Source organism: Pelecanus crispus, chromosome Z (genome assembly GCF_030463565.1).
Source record: "Pelecanus crispus isolate bPelCri1 chromosome Z, bPelCri1.pri, whole genome shotgun sequence".
Taxonomy (NCBI): domain Eukaryota; kingdom Metazoa; phylum Chordata; class Aves; order Pelecaniformes; family Pelecanidae; genus Pelecanus; species Pelecanus crispus.
The window spans coordinates 31118151-31135679 of record NC_134676.1 but is presented as its reverse complement, the minus strand read 5'-3'; the positions used below and the strand labels follow the sequence as shown (position 1 = coordinate 31135679).

General features: G+C 39.7%; 1 protein-coding gene across 5 annotated transcripts in view; it reads right to left on the bottom strand.

The window, feature by feature from the left end:
* Window positions 1–314: 314 nt before the first annotated feature.
* The window catches only part of SMARCA2 (SWI/SNF related BAF chromatin remodeling complex subunit ATPase 2), a 132158-nt gene continuing 114943 nt past the window's right edge, over window positions 315–17529 (bottom strand). For all 5 annotated transcript variants that reach the window (XM_075727216.1, XM_075727217.1, XM_075727218.1 and 2 more), the window contains 5 exons: window positions 7998–8103; window positions 7258–7359; window positions 3181–3313; window positions 1879–2021; window positions 315–1226 (listed from right to left, as the gene is read on the bottom strand). In XM_075727216.1, coding sequence (XP_075583331.1) covers window positions 1191–1226; window positions 1879–2021; window positions 3181–3313; window positions 7258–7359; window positions 7998–8103 — 520 coding nt within the window. In that variant the 3' untranslated portion in view covers window positions 315–1190. The remainder of the gene's footprint in view (window positions 1227–1878; window positions 2022–3180; window positions 3314–7257; window positions 7360–7997; window positions 8104–17529) is intronic.

The following is a 17529-nucleotide window of genomic DNA, read 5'->3' as shown; positions in this document are numbered from 1 at the left end:
TTGCTTAATCACTTAAATTGTAATTAGATAATGAACTACACTTGTAATTCAAGGTATTATTTTATTACTTCAATTTTATTATTCTTCTTTTAACATGTATTGCATATCTTCTCTCCATCTCTGAAGATACTTCTATGGTATTTGAATGAGTTCTTATTTTACATTCAGGACAAGACCACAGTGGACCTCTCTACAGAAAACATTCCTGCCCTCTTGTCCTTACTAGAAAAAGATTTTTGTGGAACTCGCAACACAAGGCTTCAGGTATTGAGCTAAATTATCTCTTTATTAGGAAAGCACCAACACCACATTCTTCAAAATTACTGGAATTTTATTTGCCTCAGGCTTATGACTTGCAACCAAAGACATTGTGCAAAGAAAGCAAAGATTAAGTACACTTTAGGGAAAAGGTGATAATCCACATTTGTAACATAGAAGATCGGTCTGATGAAAGAAGCCATCCATTACACTATATAGATTGCAATATTCAATAGCATGTTTTTAACCCAACTTTTTTAATTGAGGAAAGAAAAGTTAAGCAAAGTTTACAGTAGACATAAATTTGATACAATTCAAAAAGCATTTTTCTGAAGATCATCAAGCGTAAAGTGGAAAAACATATATGGGACAAGGTGGATGAAGGCTAACTACTGTACATTTATAAGCTATTAAACAAAGTTGCATATATGTACCACAGTGTAAAAAAACAATACAGAACAAATAAAAACTTTGAAAACTGCCTGATGAAAAATAAAATAACCAGTGGCTTTTAATGGCTTCTCCTGGTTATCAATGCTACAAAAGACTTTTTTTTTTTGTCTTTCTGATGCCACTGAAAAACATCCTATCAAATGATAAAACCAGGCACAATCAAACCATTACCGAGTCAAAACCAGCCCATAGAAATATACTATCAACCCACATTTTCCATCAAAAGCTTTTTTGTTGGTTTTGTTTTGTTTTTAAATCTTTTGAGGCCCATTTGGTCACAGTATGTTACATTTTTGTCCTTTTTTACACCATGATATCATATGTTTGTCTGGCACTATCCTAGAGCTAATTCATAGAGAATGAGAATACAGAAACAACCCAATGTCTATTTGACAAAATGAATTCACTGGGTGTAAAATAGGAGAAGGGAGAAGAGAAAGGGAAGGGGTCAGTTCTGCCAAGAAAATAAACCCTATGGATCACTCATCATCACTTCCGCTTGCTTCCGACTGGTCCTAGAGGTAAGAGACACAAGACAAGTCAGAAATTCTTTGCCAGCTATTCTGTGGAATTTGTTAAAGAAGGAAAAAAAAAAGAAAGTAAAAGGAAGAAAAATGACAAACTGACAAATCAGATAGCCTTAAGAAAGGTACTCTGTTATCTAATATTTCTCTTTCATGACATTTCATTTAATTGCTGCAGACTTCTTTAGAGGAGGAAAGACACAGAGTCAGGAAACACCAGATCTTTCTTTCTACCCAGACATTTAAAAACATCTGGGAAGAGGTCTGTTTTTATTTGTTGCAACAGTAGAAGCACCCACCAAAAAAAAAAAAAAAAAAAAAAAAAAAAAAAAAAATCAAGCTAAGAGTTTTTTGTCTGTGGACAAAAGCAAACAGACCATGAGGTTTAAAGGTTCAGTGAAAGTAGGAACAGCTCCAACAAATAAGCTCCAAACTTCTTAGACTTCTTGTCTTTCAGCACTGGGACCAGATCTCACAAGCACACCCAGATACAGTTAACACCCCTGCCCAATTCTCTCAAGATGATCAATACAGATTAAAAATGTGCTTAAGCATGAATAATTGAGAATTCTGACAGCAAGCAGGACAGGGTAGAGACGCAATCACTGCAACCACTTCCACAGTCTCAGTGAACAAAACTTACATTTTCATCTTGATCCTCATCACTATCATCATCACTCACGACAGGCTTGGCTTTTGCTCGGCTTTGCCTCTTCTTGCCTTTTCCTTTCTCCCGACTTTTTTCATCCTTCTTATTTAGCTTGATTTTGACTTTCACTGATTTTGCTGCAAAAAGTTTAATAGCATACATGAATGTAACTTTCACTTGACAACTTTTAAATGCTGTCTCTGTTCCCAGAAATTCACCCCTGATAGCAGCCTGAAAAGTTATTCCCCTTTGTTCTTTACCTGACTGTGGAACAATGAAGCAGAGGTATTTGCTTTGATTTCTCTACTTCTTGATAGTTTTAACAATAATTTGTATTAAACTATAATGAATAACTTTAAGTTGACCATGTGCATCTTCTTTTCATCCTCAGAATGAATGGTATCTACAGGTATTATATGGTCCTGTGAGAAGATACACATCTAAAAATACTTTCTTCCTTGCACACAGAAATGTTTATCTTTTGTACAAACAGACAATTCTTTTGTTTTAAACTACAGAAATGCTATGTGGAGGTGAATGGAAAATTTTGACCTGACACCCTTCTGAAGAACATGTTAAATTCCTGATTCCAGAATATCCACTCATTTCCAAATGAACTGCTAAAGTTGCATGCTTTGCACACCTGCAGGATGTACCTGGAAGAGTATCTCAGGGCCAAGCACTACAGTTCCTGTAACCAGACAGATGGGGTAGCTGGAGGGTATGGGTAGATGTATTGGGTGGCAGAAAGTGGAATGAAGGGATCCCTCCTTTTCCACTGAATCTTGTTTCCAAGTCTGCAGGGACTGAATGAGTGTCACCTCCTGCTTCTGAAACAACTGGAATTTCACTTAAACCTTGTTGCACTGAAGAATATTTGCAACATCTTCTCGTTCTTAACCAGGTGATGAGTTTTTTATGTCACACCATGGCTGAAGGTTGACTACGCACGGATAAAGACTCTCTCTAGCCTTTCCAGGCACTTCCGTTTACAAGTAACATGAACAAGACCGGAATGGTTTATAAACACTCATGGCCAGTCAGATCTGCTTCCACAAAGCACCTCTGTGATTTCTTTCTGGCTTAAAAATAGTTTACTATAAGAGGTATAGCCAGAACATACAGACAAAAGACTTAAGCTGAATTTTAACACCCAAAGCAGCAAACTTATTAAGAAGTTATTTTTATCAATGAAAAACAGAACCTTATAATCAGTCTCCACGCAGAAACTGGACCCCTCCCCCCGGCTTCCATCCCAAGATGTACTTTCTCTTCAGTGTTTAGCAGGGGACTCACATTCTGATTCTGATTCTTCTTCTTCATCATCATCTTCGTCATCATTGCTTTCATCCTCGCTTTCTTCTTCTTTGGCAATCTTCTGTCGTGCACTTTTGAACACAGACTGAAGAACAATGGAATCCTCATAGATCTACAGTGTGAATACAAACCTATGTCAGAACTGTAAAGTTAAGCAATATAAAAAATTCGCAGCATAGACCTTAATTTCCAGCGCAAACCCACAGAGTATGTGGCCTTTTCAAATACTGAGTAACATGTATTTTGCATGAATTTTTAAAAAAATGCCAACATCAATTTTTCATGCTCTAAATGAAGAAATTTGTCAACAGTGACCCACAAAAACACAGCTCTTAAAATGTATTACATCTAAAATGTCCAGTTAGAGTGTTTTTCTTATTATTTTTATTACCACAGGAACAACTGTCTATTTTCATTAGATTTTAACAGCCTTGAAAAACTGCCAAAGCAACAGACTTCAGCAGTAAGCACCTGAATTAAAAAATGCGTTATAGTCTAGCAATACAGTTGATAATGCAAATGGCTAACCTTCCTATTAATTATCCTTATTTTTTTCTGAAAGCCAAAATGACTAGAAGGAAAATAATTTATCCAAAGCAGCTCATTCCTTCATTCCTCTCAGATCTAAAAAGACTGGGGGGTGGGGGGGGAGGGAAATTAGTGCTTGTTCTAAACTTAGCACCTGTTCTCAAACGTTCTGTACCTTGTTAAGTATCTTGGGTACGTCAGATTTGCTCTTTAACCTCAAGCACGGGGGGACTCTCAAGAGTGAGAGGAGTACATTTGCCTTGTAACACATTTTTCAGATTAACACAGCAAAGAACTTGTCTTGCTGAGTAACTTCATAACCACCTTAACAAATGAGCTTGTACATTTTGTTTTGTTAAACAGAAGTCAAGCACTGGACAATTCAGCACTAGACAATTAAGAATAGTTAATAGAAAGGTAAAGAGTCATAGAGATTGCATTTAGTTTTATCATCATCATCACTTGAACTACCTTGGCTGTCATACTACTCCTTTGGCTAAATTACAGACTTTCTTGTATAAAGGGACACTGGGTATTTGTGAGAAAGATAACGGAAGGATTTTTGGCTGCCACTATACAATCTGTATGCTAAAACTGGTAAGACTGCTCTAATACTCTGCAGATTCAACAAAATTAATTAGAAAAACTTTGTTCAGAATACTTCACATGAAATATGCAAACTCCCTTTTTTCACTTGACCGCCAGGTCCTTTTTAGAAAAGCTGCCTCTCACTGCAGATTGTTCCCCATTCTTAAGTACCGCTGTGCTTTTTGTTATGTTTAACTGCTCTTGACCAAGGCAAAATTTCTTGAGACATATAATGATCATGGATGTTTTGAAAAGGCTTTTCTCCTACTGTTTTAAGACATTAGTGGGCTGTGAGACCCCACAGTTTCCTTCCTTGAAGTGAAATGATTATTGACTTTCTCTTATACCTACTTCTTTTCAAGTCAGCTATCGACTGAAGCCCCTGAGTTCCTCCTGAGGACCATTTATTTTTCTTATGCATAGGCCTAGCATATTCCATTTTTCTTAGGAATGGCTCTTTCAACTAACGTTGCTGTCCTTTCTCAGACCAAACACTTTTCTAAGACAAGAAGAATTAAGGACACATACAACATTATATTTTTTTAATGCCAGTTACTACATATTTAAGATATCACTGTGACCCAGACTTTTAAACAGAATTTCCTAGGGAAATAAAGGGTTTTTAAAAACTATTTTAACCTTCTTAATGTGGAATTATTTGTAATATTCAGTATCTATTTTGATCCAGAAAATCCTGGGGCTGGTTCAGGAAAAGCTGTGCAAATAGAGTTTTCTTATTTTGGCCAAAACCCAATTCCAACAGGTTTCAAAAAAACAAGCAGCAATGACAGTGGAACTTCCTTCAAAAAGGGAAAAGCAATGACAACAGAACTTCATGACAAATGACAACATCCATGACATCTTCTGTTGCAATAGACACATACTATTTTTAAACCCTCCTACATGTCTGTGTTTAATTTGACTATTACAACATGAAAAACTTTTCAAATCGTTGAGGTTGCATTGAGGACAAAAGCCTCAAAACACGAAGTCTGTCTTTCCCTGAAAATCCCTCATAAGGTTCCAGCTCAGATGGAACTGCCTGCAGCAGAAAAGCAGCATGCATCATACTAACAGGACAAACACGTAAAATTTCACTTGAAGTCACTGTGTACTTAAGTAACTGCCTCCATTATTAGTCTTTTGGGTTTGGGTGAACACGCAAATGATCTCGTTTACTGAAGTGAACTGGTATGTCAGTGGTGGACCCGAACTATTTCAAAGACCAGGTAGCCTTAAAAACTGGAAGGCTGCTGCAGGAAATCAAAATGAATGGTATGAGAACTTACCAGAAAGAAACCTAAAAAAATCTTAGATATGAGTCATTTGGGTTTCATGCTATGAAAAGTAATACTAGCTCTGGTAGTTAATGTTGGTACACTGGAATGGAAAATAATACTGCAACATGCTGATACAGGTTGGGTTATTTTCAAACAGAGCAGCAATACCTACTGAACGTTCCTAGCCACACAGGATTATTCCTGTCAGTTCTACCACCTCTGCCTAAAAAGAGACCAGTTTCCCATTAGCAACTTGAGTCATTCTGATGAGAGTAATTTAACTATTTTTCCCATTTAGGTACCGATTTTTCTTGGCCTCTTTTTACCTCCTCTACCAACTTTTACCATTTTCTAAAGTCTTGGTGATACTTTTTGGAATTAGCTTTCCTTCACTTTTTTTTTTTTTTCCATTTGTTATCACTAGGTATTTATAGCTGGTTTACTGCTATGTGACTAAGCAGTAAACTAGCAATTTACATTTGCATATGTAGCAAAATTTTGTCCCATGTTTCATATCATCATTAATTTTCTTATTAAAATATTTTTAGCTGATTTGTTTATAGGTTGTTTCCATATAACTGAAGACAGTAAAAATACTGCACATATGTATTACAAAAAACATTTTCTGTCTCTAGATACCAAAAATAATCACAAAAGGATAAGCTGTATTCAACAATCCTTCATAATTAGTTGCATGCTGATTTTAATTTTTAATTCTCAAATTTTAATATAAACCCCCCCAGTTTAGCTAAGGGTCATCAGTAATGTTTAGAAATTTGAAGGATGCACTAGTATTGGCAGCATCAGCCTTCAGCTTACTTTTACCTAGGTTTCTTTTAACATTGTTTTTTTCCTTTGCACATGTTGTCTGCATGTTCTCTGTTTCAATTTAATAATTGCGTTTGCACCACTACTTGGACCTCATCTATAAAAATAATCATCCAAGACCATGTTTCACTGTATTGTGAGACAACTTCCTTATTTGTCATCCAGATTTTGTTGTGTCTCCTTTTGTGTCAATTTCCTGTTCTGAATTCACAAAGCTGGGTGCATTCATGTGTGTGAAACATCTGTTTGAGATGAGAGATTTTGCCTTCTAAATCTCTGAGGCTCATCTGGGATTTATTATTACTGTCTCTTAAAACAGACACTGATCTCTCAACACTAAAAAAAAAAAATTACAAGAGGGTTCAGAAAGTACAAAATTTCATACACAAAGCTTTACTGCTGGACCAACCTTGAATTTGTATTTTCCATGAGCAGAACTGAAGAGTTCACTATGAAGTATTTTCTCAACAGCCCATCCTAAGCTGTACTGTTACATCTCCTCCTTCTATCAACCATTGTGGTAAGCCCAAGCTGATGCACTCTACATGCACTGCCTTTTACCATAGATTCAAATGGTCTTACAGTAGCTCTAAACTACACACAGATCAGAAAAAAATTATCTCAGAATTACAGTCAAAACCAATTTCTCTGGATGCACATACTGCAGCTGTGTCCAGTGAATTCTGGATGATTCTAAGAATCTGAGCATTTTTCTCTATTCGAAGTACGAATTAAAACACAGGGTTTATATACATAATATAATAATACACAAGCACTAAAAACATTAGATAGGGTAAACCTGTATGTTTAAAACAAAGTGGTTTGTTCAGACCTGTGATCCCTCCAAATTGAATGTCTGAGCATTGTGACACAGCAACATGACATCTTTCTCCAAGTCTCCAAGACTCCGATACTTATGGTTGCGAATTCTTTCCTGTTGCATTTGTTGAGGAAATGAAGAGAAGTATGGATGGGCAGCGGTGCAGAAAGAAAAACAGCAGGCAGGACACTGAATTAATATTTGACTTCAACACATTAAAAGCTTTCTCTTTAAAAATTTTACCTAAGCATCAAGATGAGGATTTGTTTAAAACAAAGTAAGTTTTAAGAATGTATTGTTAACATATTACTCAAAAAAACACACCAGGGTAACAGAGTAAAAATTAAGCAACCTTGTGTGAATCTGTCCTGGCTGTTCCATGATGTGATGCTAGTTTAGGGATGACTATACTCCCCTAGAACCATTAAACCTTCACAAACACTGTTTTTTTACCAAAGATGTGCTTACAGATTCACAGTTAGGACTTTGCAAGAACGACACCAAGATGTCATCTCTGAAAGTGTCATTCATTTCACACTGCTGCATTTTGATTTGACTTTGAAATTACAGTGATATACTGCAATATCTAAACAAAACTCCTAACAAGGTGTGTAACAATGTTCAAAATCTAAGCCACAAATACAGGTACATGCAATATTCATGTTGTTGTAGTTTTAATGACAACTTCATGCTCACCCTTCTGTAGAACAGAAAGAAATGCAGGAATCTCCACTTCCAAAAAAGGTTCTTACCTTTATCTTTTTGAAGTCCACCGGTTTCCTAATCAATTCATAATACTCTGGTAATTCTTTCCTAGATGGGAGCTGAATGAAGACTTCACTTAGCTGCCGTCCTGAACTGTTGAGAAAAACAAACCCATAACATAAAGAATTACTTCAACTTTCTCACAAACACACACAAACACACAAAATCTAATCATAAGAATAAAAAAAAAAAATCACAATTTTTCTTTCAAAGAATTAGAAATTGAACCCTACTCTGATTTTTTAATTTGGTTCAGATAATTGATTTACAATTTAAAACATACCCTTTGTACTGCTGTCCTAACATATCACCATCACTACAGGACTGTATGGGGAAGCAGGATCAGGGTTTGAATCGGAATTCCGTAGTGGTTTGCTGAGCACAGTCTTACGCTTTTCTCAGTTTCGTTTTACAATTTTTAACAAGTGTCCCTGCTGTCATTGCAAGTTTATCTTCTTCTTGGTCATTTTATAGTTGTTTTGTACCTCTCACAATAGCAAACCATTTGTTCATAATGATTTCCATTATACCAGATGCTGATTGCTATCAGACTAACTAGATGTTACACCAAAAAAAATTATTAATTTCCATTAATGACTGTCAGGTTTTTGGGAAGATCACTGTAACTGTATTGAAAATCACTACTGCCACTTGTACTTCTTCAGTCACCTGAAATAAAGTGAGGGTTTACCTAAACACCTTTCATACTCTAGGAACATTGCCTATCGCTTACAGGTGTTCAGAATTTCTATGATTTCCAGATCTCCCATTGTTCATGCTTTATTAATAGCTATTTTAACACTTCCAAATTGAGGGTTTTTTTTAATCTTCTTATTGTGGCTTCCCAAACAATATGTAGCTATAAGTCACCTGGAGAGGAAACATGTTGATGGCACCTATGGGCTTAGTCTTTTTTTCTTCCTCTCTGTGTGTCTTTTTCTCACAGAAAGAGTAGCAGAAAAAAAGCTCTGCTGAGAGGAACTGTAATTAACTGCACACAGCATTCACAAGCATTTCCCAGCCCACATTCACATGCTTCCTTCTTTCACAGATACTCCAAAAAGGCTGTTTTCTTATTTGCATCTTCAGATGGTAATTCAGGGATGCCAAACCTTCACAGCAAGAAGGCTGCCAAGTCTTGGTCTCTACCTGAGCTTCTCTCTTGCAGTCACCCTCCACAGTGGTGTGGGATCTTACCAAACATATTAAGCTAACACTGAATCGAAGGTTAACTGAGGCAGTTCTGCCATGGAGGATAAGGATAAAAAGCACAGAACACCTCTGCCCTTTATGAAAGTCATGAATGCTTACTATATCTTAGGCATTTCTTAATGCCTGAAATTCCACTTGCCCAATAGCCATTGCCAGAAGGAATGTGGCGACCCAGACGGAGCTCCCGCGCGAACATACAGCCACCCAGGTCTCCGGCTGCTTGCAGTGCTTGAGTCTGTTACTTGTACCGGAGGGCAGCACGGACAACAGCTGTCTTTGGTGTGACCAGGTGAATGATCTGCTCAGCCTAGTGGCAGAGCTGAAAGAGGAAATGAAAAGGCTAAGGAGTATCAGGGAGTGCAAGAGGGAGATAGATTGGTGGAATCACACCTTACCACCCCTGAGGCCAAGGCAGCAGATGAGGCTCCACAAGAAGCAGAGGATCCCCTAGCCTCTTGCCAGCAAGCAGAATGAGGGGACCTAAGACACGGGGGGGAATGGAAACAGGTCCCTGCTCAGGGCAGCAGGTGAATGCCCTTCCGGTCTCCCTCACCTTCCCAGTTGCCCTTACAAAACAGATATGGGGCTCTGGAACTTGAGGGCCAGGCAAATGAGGATGTAGGTGAAGGTCCATCCAGAGGGTTGCCTAGGACGAGACAGGCAGCCCCACACATTATGACTGCTTCTGTTAAGAAAAAAAGGAGGGTAATTGTCATAGGTGATTCCCTCCTGTGGGGAACAGAGGGCCCAATATGCCATCCAGATCCATCCCACAAGGAAGTCTGCTGCCTCCCTGGGGCCTGGGTTAGAGACATTACTAAGAAACTCCCTGGTCTGGTACAGCCCTCCAATTATTATCCACTGTTGGTTATGCAGGTTGGCAGTGATGAGGTTGCAGCGAGAAGTCCCAAAGAGATCAAAAGGGACTTCAGGGCACTGGGGTGATTAGTTGAAGGATCAGGAGCACAGGTAGTGTTTTCCTCTATGCCGCCAGTGGCAGGGAAGAATGCTGAAAGGAACAGGAAAGGTCAGCTGACTAACAAGTGGCTCAGAAGCTGGTGCCGTTGGTGGAATTTTGTTTTTTTCGATCATGGGGAGGTTTACACAGCACCGGGCCTGCTGGCAACAGATGGAGTTCAGCTATCTCTAAGGGGTAAAAGGATTCTCGCTCATGAGTTGGTGGGACTCATCGAGAGGGCTTTAAGCTAGGTTTGAAGGGAGAAGGGGATATAACCAGGCTTGCTAGAGAGGAACCCGAGGGTGGCATGGCACCACTGGGGGTGAAATTAATAGCCCAGCTCAAGTGCATCTACGCCAATGCACGCAGCATGGGCAACAAGCAGGAGGAGCTGGAAGCCATTGTGCAGCAGGACAGCTATGCCTTAGTGGCATCACAGAAACATGGCAGGATGACTCTCATGACTGGAGTGCTGCAGTTGATGGCTATAAGCTCTTCAGAAGGGACAGGCAAGGAAAGAGAGGCAGTGGGGTGGCTCTCTATGTTAGGGAGTGTTTTGATTGTATAAAGCTCAATGATTGTGATGGTAAGGTCGAGTGCTTATGGGTAAGGACAAGGGGGAAGGCCAACAAGGCAGATATCATGGTGGGAGTCTGTTACAGACTATCCTGTCAAAGGCTTTGCTAAAGTCCAGGTAGATGACATCCGCAGCCTTTCCCTCATCCCCCCCAGCAGGTCACCAGGTGATAGAAGGAGATCAGGTTGGTCAAGCAGGACCTGCCTTTCATGAACCCATGTTGGCCGGGCCTGATCCCCTGGTTGGCCTGCACATGCCTGTTGATACAGGATGAAGAAGTAGATGAAGCATTCTGTAAGCAGCTGGAAGAAGTCTCACAATCGCTAGCCCTTGTTGTTGTGAGGGACTTCAACTTACCAGACTTCTGCTGGAAATACAACACAGCAGAGAGGAAACAGTCTAGGAGGTTCCTGCAGTGTGTGGAAGATAATTTCCTGACACAGCTGGTAAGTGAGCCTACCAGGGGAGGTGCCTTGCTGGAACTGCTGTTTACAAACAGAGAAGGACTGGTGGGAGATGTAGGCTGCAGTCTATGCGGCCAGATGGGATCCACCCAAGAATACTGAGGGAGCTGGCAGAGGAGCTTGCCAAGCCACTCTCCATCATCCATCACCAGTCCTGGTTAACAGGGGAGGTCCCTGATGACTGGAGGCTTGCCAATGTGACGCCCATCTACAAGAAGGGCCAGAGGGAGGATCCAGAGAACTACAGGCCTGTCAGCCTGACCTTGGTGCCAGGGAAGATTATGGAGTGGTTCATATTGAGTGTGCTCAACAGGCATGTGCAGGTCAACCAAGGGATCAGGCCCAGCCAGCATGGGTTCATGAAAGGCAGGTCCTGCTTGACGAACCTGATCTCCTTCTATCACCTGGCTGTAGACGCCATCTACCTGGACTTAAGCAAAGCCTTTGACACTGTCTCCCACAGCATTCTCCTAAGGAAGCTGGCGGCTCACGGCTTGGACAGGCGTACTCTTCACTGGGTAAAAAACTGGCTGCATGGCCAAGCCCAGAGAGTAGTGGTGAATGGAGTTAAATCCAGTTGGTGACCGGTCAGAAGCGGTGTTCCCCAGGGCTCAGTTTTGGGGCCAGCCTTGTTTAATATCTTTATCAATGATCTGGATGAGGGGATTGAGTGCACCCTCAGTAAGTTTGCAGATGACACCAAATTGGATAGGAGCGTTGATCTGCTGGAGGGTAGGATGGCCCTGCAGAGGGATCCGGACAGGCTGGACCCATGGGCCGAGGTGAACCGTATGAGGTTTAACAAGGCCAAGTGCTGGGTCCTGCACTTCGGGCACAACAAGCCCATGCAATGCTACAGGCTTGGGGAAGAGTGGCTGGAAAGCTGCCTGGCTGAAAAGGACCTGGGGGTGTTGGTCAACAGCTGGCTGAACATGAGCCAGCAGTGTGCCCAGGTGGCCAAGAAGGCCAATAGCATCCTGGCTTGTATCAGGAATAGTGTGGCCAGCAGAAGCAGGGAAGTGATTGTCCCCCTGTGCTGTGTCCACTTTTGGGCCCCTCACTACAAGAAAGACATTGAGGTGCTGGAGCATGTTCAGAGAAGGGCAATGAAGCTGGTGAAGGGTCTGGAGCACAGGCCTTACGAGGAGCGGCTGAGGGAACTGGGATTGTTCTGTTTGGAGGAGGCTGAGGGGAGACCTTATCGCTCTCTACAACTACCTGAAAGGAGGTTGTAGTGAGGTGGGTGTTGGTCTCTTCTCCCATGTGGTCAGCGATAGGACAAGAGGAAATGGACTCAAGCTGCATCAGGGGAGGTTTAGGTTGGATATTAGGAAAAATTTCTTCATGGAAGGAGTGGTGAAGCATTGGAACAGGCTGTCCAGAGAGGTGGTGGAGTCACCATCCCTGGAAGTGTTCAAAAAACGGGTAGATGTGGCACTCTGGGCACTAAACCACAAATGGTTTAGTGGGCATGGTGGTGTTGGGTTGATGGTTGGACTGACGATCTTAGAGATCCTTCCCAACCTTAATGATTCCTAGTTTTTACTTTCATTAAAAAATAATCCAGCCACCAAGCCAGGAAGCATGAAATTAATTATTACTCTACCCTTAACTGGTTTAGTGGTGGACTTGGTAATGTTAGGTTAATGGTTCGGACTTAATGATCTTAAAGGTCTTTTCCAACCTAAACAATTCTATGATTCTATGAAATAGCATCAGAATTTGAGGAGACAGTATTTTTCTTTTGGGCCTTGTAGACCAATGAATAAGTAGGATAAACAGAATTTCCTCATTTCCTTAAGAAGCTGTTGCTCAGTTAATCCAAGATTTCTTACTGTTCTCGGTTTAGTCCTGGGACACTGCTGCTCCTTATATACCTTGCATCAGAGGACAATAATGTAAACATTCTAACTGCAGCTTGCTAATCAGTGTTGTTCAGCCAACACTGGTTGAACCAGGGTGCCAACTGGCAGCTACAGTATTTTTCCATCCAATGCAAACCTAGAAACAAAAAGCTTTTGTCTCATCCTGACAACTTTTGTCTGACTTGCACCAGCAGAAGCCGTTCCCCTTGCCTGCTTAGCAGTAACTGCCAGGCTGCCTCCCAGATTACAGCAAGATTACGGCACATGCATGAAGACACTTCTGGGTGCTGCTGCTGCACAGTGAGACGAGGCAGCATACTGTGCAGCTCTGTGAGGGAAGGTGAGAGTGAAGTCTATCTACCCCATACAGCTGTTGGGGTAGATACCCCGACAGAGCACCTACATGTCACACTCCAGGCAGTTACTAGTAATTTCACCCAAAAGATCTAATTTATTTGGGAAGCACCCTGTTACTGAAATAGAGGAAATCATAAAATGAGCAGATAATTGTCATCCCAAGTCTTACTATTTCTCTCCTGCCAGCAAATAATTGTGAAACTCAGGCCACTGCACCTCCCATCTCCTTTGGCACTAGTCCGCACCAAAGAGACATATTCATTACTTTCATACTTCCCATGTCAAAGTGGGAGGTCCTTATACTATGGATTTAAAGGCACCAATCTTGTTAATGATCTACGAGAGTGACTACATCATGCTACATGACAGAACTTGTCTTCATCTCAGACAACCCTCTCAAAAGAGAAACTGGAAGCAATACAAGGAAAAGCAATGCATTAAGTACACACTATACAACTGACTAAATTAATATGTGTTTCTACTTCTTTGCAAATTGAGGACTGTTATTTTTTTTTTTTTTTGTTAGTAAAGAGAAGTGTTGAGTACTCACAGCTGCAACTGAGATCAATGAAATTTGTTCTGAACCTATAGAACACTAAGTACTCAGAGAAATCAGATCTCTGGTGCCCAAATGGTGTATTAAAGTTTCTATTCCTCATTTGTAAAATGAGAATAAAATGTTGTGAAAAATGTTCTGTATCTGCAAAACATTCGGACTCCTTATGAACATTATAAGGAAGCCCAGGGGGAATTCAGCCATTCATTAAGTGATCAGTGCCCTGAGGGAATCACGTTAGGTTTCCACCCTTTTTCTGTTATATCCTATTTTTCTGTGTGCTTGACTTCACAAACTTAATAAAGTTATTTTAATAAATCTGTGCAATATACTGACATATGATATACATGTAAGCAAATCCTTTAAAAAGTGTGAAAAGTTGCTTTTAAAACTTTGTGCAGTATGAATCTGGATTTGCTATGCAGAAGGACTGAGTCATTGCTCTGTTTTAAACCCCAGCACCTTTCTTTTAACAGAAATATCTATTTGAGAACAATTACTAAACCACTGATGCTGGTGTTGGTTAACTACACTTCAGAGTCTAACAATAAATAGAATGATTTAACTATAAAGGAAACTGCTACTAATAATCTAATTTTGATCAAATTTTAAAACATTTAGCATGTATGTCCTATGAAAAAAGCTCTTGATGATTATAGAGCTTTTTATCTCATGGCTATATCATTTTTTCCCCTCTTTTTACATACACACACCCACCCTTATATTGTATTGTATATTAAAAATATAACAGTAGTAAATTATTAAACAGCAATATTCTATTTTCAAGATATAAATCTAGCCAACTGTGGTTTGTTCACACATTCTGTTAAACTAAGAATGCCATAGAAAACCTCCAAGCTTTCGCTTGATATAATTAATTACTGAGAATCATTTAAGGCCATGAAAGAAAAAGCATTAAGGGCATGAAATATGCAACAGACAGAAGACTAATGCCTGATTTTGTCTTCTCAGATCAATAACAGCTTATTCTGTTCTATCATTTTTATAGAACCTCCTCTCACAAAGAAATATTATCTTCTGCTCCCTTTGTATATGTGCATCTATACTGTAAATTAATGTGATCTTTTCCCACATAATCTCCAATGGCTGTGTCATGGATACAACAAGAGAAAATCAGTTATTATTAATGCAACTCTGATTTTAATCCCTGTCCCCACTTTTGTAATTAGAAAATAATAACCACAACAACTACCACATACAAATCATGCGCAGTAAAAATCACTTATCGTTGCCTAGCAACTAGCAGAATACGTGCTGAAGGGAAGAGGGACCAGAATAAATTAAAAGACCCAACCGTGAAAGAACTGTGAGTGACAGTTCACTGCTACTGCATCAGCTCAACATGCTAGTCCTACGCGTGCTCACATAAAAAACATGTGCATGCTGTGCAAGTTAAAAAACATAATATTTTTAAAATATTTTTGCTTAGAAAAATATTTGTGTTCAATGTTTCTGATTTTATCTCATTTTTGTCAAACTGTTTACAAGGTGCACACAAGCATATACTTCCACCCATTTAGTCAGTATTATCTTCAGTGGAATTAAATGCAGGAACAATTAGGCCTCATTTGTATGAGGCTCCTTTTGTATTTGTTTTTCCTGTCAGTATGTGGCCAGAGGCAAGCCACCACTGGCCTGTCAAAAGTATTACTACTATCAACACCCTTTCTCCTTTGGAATCAAAAGGAGAGACAAGCATGGAGCTGAACCTGCAAGATGTTCTCGTATTTCTGGCAAATTTCACGCTTATAACAAATACTGAAATTCAGTTTGGAGTGGGTAAAGTGAAGAGTCCTGCATGCTTGCCCTAGTCAGAGTGCTCACAACCAGAACCATGGTGTGCAAATTACAACTCTCAATCAAATGCAACTTACAAGGATGCTGTTTATAAAAAAGTGAGTGGGGGGGAGGAGAATTAAAAGAGCTCACATAACGAAGTGGTGCCTCTGTATTTAACAACTTCCAACAGTAACCCAGCTATGTAGAGAGATGATTAATTTTTGTTAAATGTATTTAGTAGTTCTTCCTTTTTGGAACTGACTGCAGTAACACATGGTGGACCTGTCCCCATCAGTGAAATGGAAGAGTAAGAATACTTAAAAATATAATTCCTGGTTTTAACATATGGCTATGTACTCCATAACTTTAGCTTGGCTATAAATAAAAAATATTTGCTTTGCGTGTTTGAATACTCGAGAGTACCAGTTGGCATAATTAATTACTGGTTAGATTAGTAATGGCTAATTACATTACTCACCATTTTACAACAGTTAAAAATTTGCAACTTGAGAAAACTGTTGGAAATAGTCTGAATAAAATCCATTTCACATACAGAGAAAAATACTCTCTCCCCGAGCTATGTGCTGTCAAAATTAGAATACTACGGGCACGAATTTAAAGATTTTGGCTTTAACGATGCAGTGATCAAAATGCTAAGCACCACAGACAGGGGAAGTCTCTTACCAAGCAGGGCTCAACAACTCCACCCTCCAATTTTATCAGCTTTATTAAAATGTGGTCAACAGCCTCCTGCTATGGGGAAGAGGCTTTGTGAAATTAACTGGTACACCATGCAAGTCCTTTAAGTCTCATGAACAGAGCAGAGAGCAGGTAGATCACAAATGAAAACCACCGTATGTAGCAGAGCTGTCAGCATCCTGGGAATCTTTAAGTCAGCTGTTGCCATCTAAACAAAGCTAATACAAACTAGCAGTAGCATCAAACTGGCACCTAGACAGGAAACATCAAACTCTGATGCAAGGCAGAAGACGATAGTGGATTTGTAGGGAAGCTGAAGGATTACAAGGTATGAAGTATTCTTTTTCTCCGCTTAATTTTAACAAAAAATAAAGGAAAACCTTCAAAAGAGGAAAAAGATAGTTTGGGGGACTAAGCCTGCATGTGCATGATGCAAAATCAACAGCTGGGGCTCAATTTGGCATATAAATACCTTATTCTGAAAAGAAAACCTGTCTCCAGTAAAATTGTCCCTGCTTTCAAAAGGCTAAAGCATTTAAACTGGACATACAAACTAACTTTGCTTTCTGAAAACATAGCATAAGTATTACCTATATGATTCTATGATTATTCATTTCTATGGGCACTCCTAATTTTAGAGGGAAGGAAAGACAGGTTAAAAGCATTGAAACTGGAAAAAGTGTGACAATAATGCTGGACTGATGCATTTCAACTCGCTCTCTTCTAAACAGGTGTTTTACAGTGCAAGATTAGAACAAGGTACAAGGCCGCAAAGGCACCTAAATCTTAGTTTAAGAAATAATTGCAACAAAATCCCAGATTAAAATGTACTATTGCAAATGAAGTCTGCAAAGATGATGCATATACTTTACATTGGAGAATCAGGATCAGCTGTGTAACTGGAAAGGTGTTTCCAGGTCCTTGAATCTAGGGCCTTGGAATTGTAAATAATCATGTAAGTTTTCTAATCAAGGAACAAAGCCAAAATCTGCCTAGGTATTTCTGCCCCACTATTCCATATGGACACATTC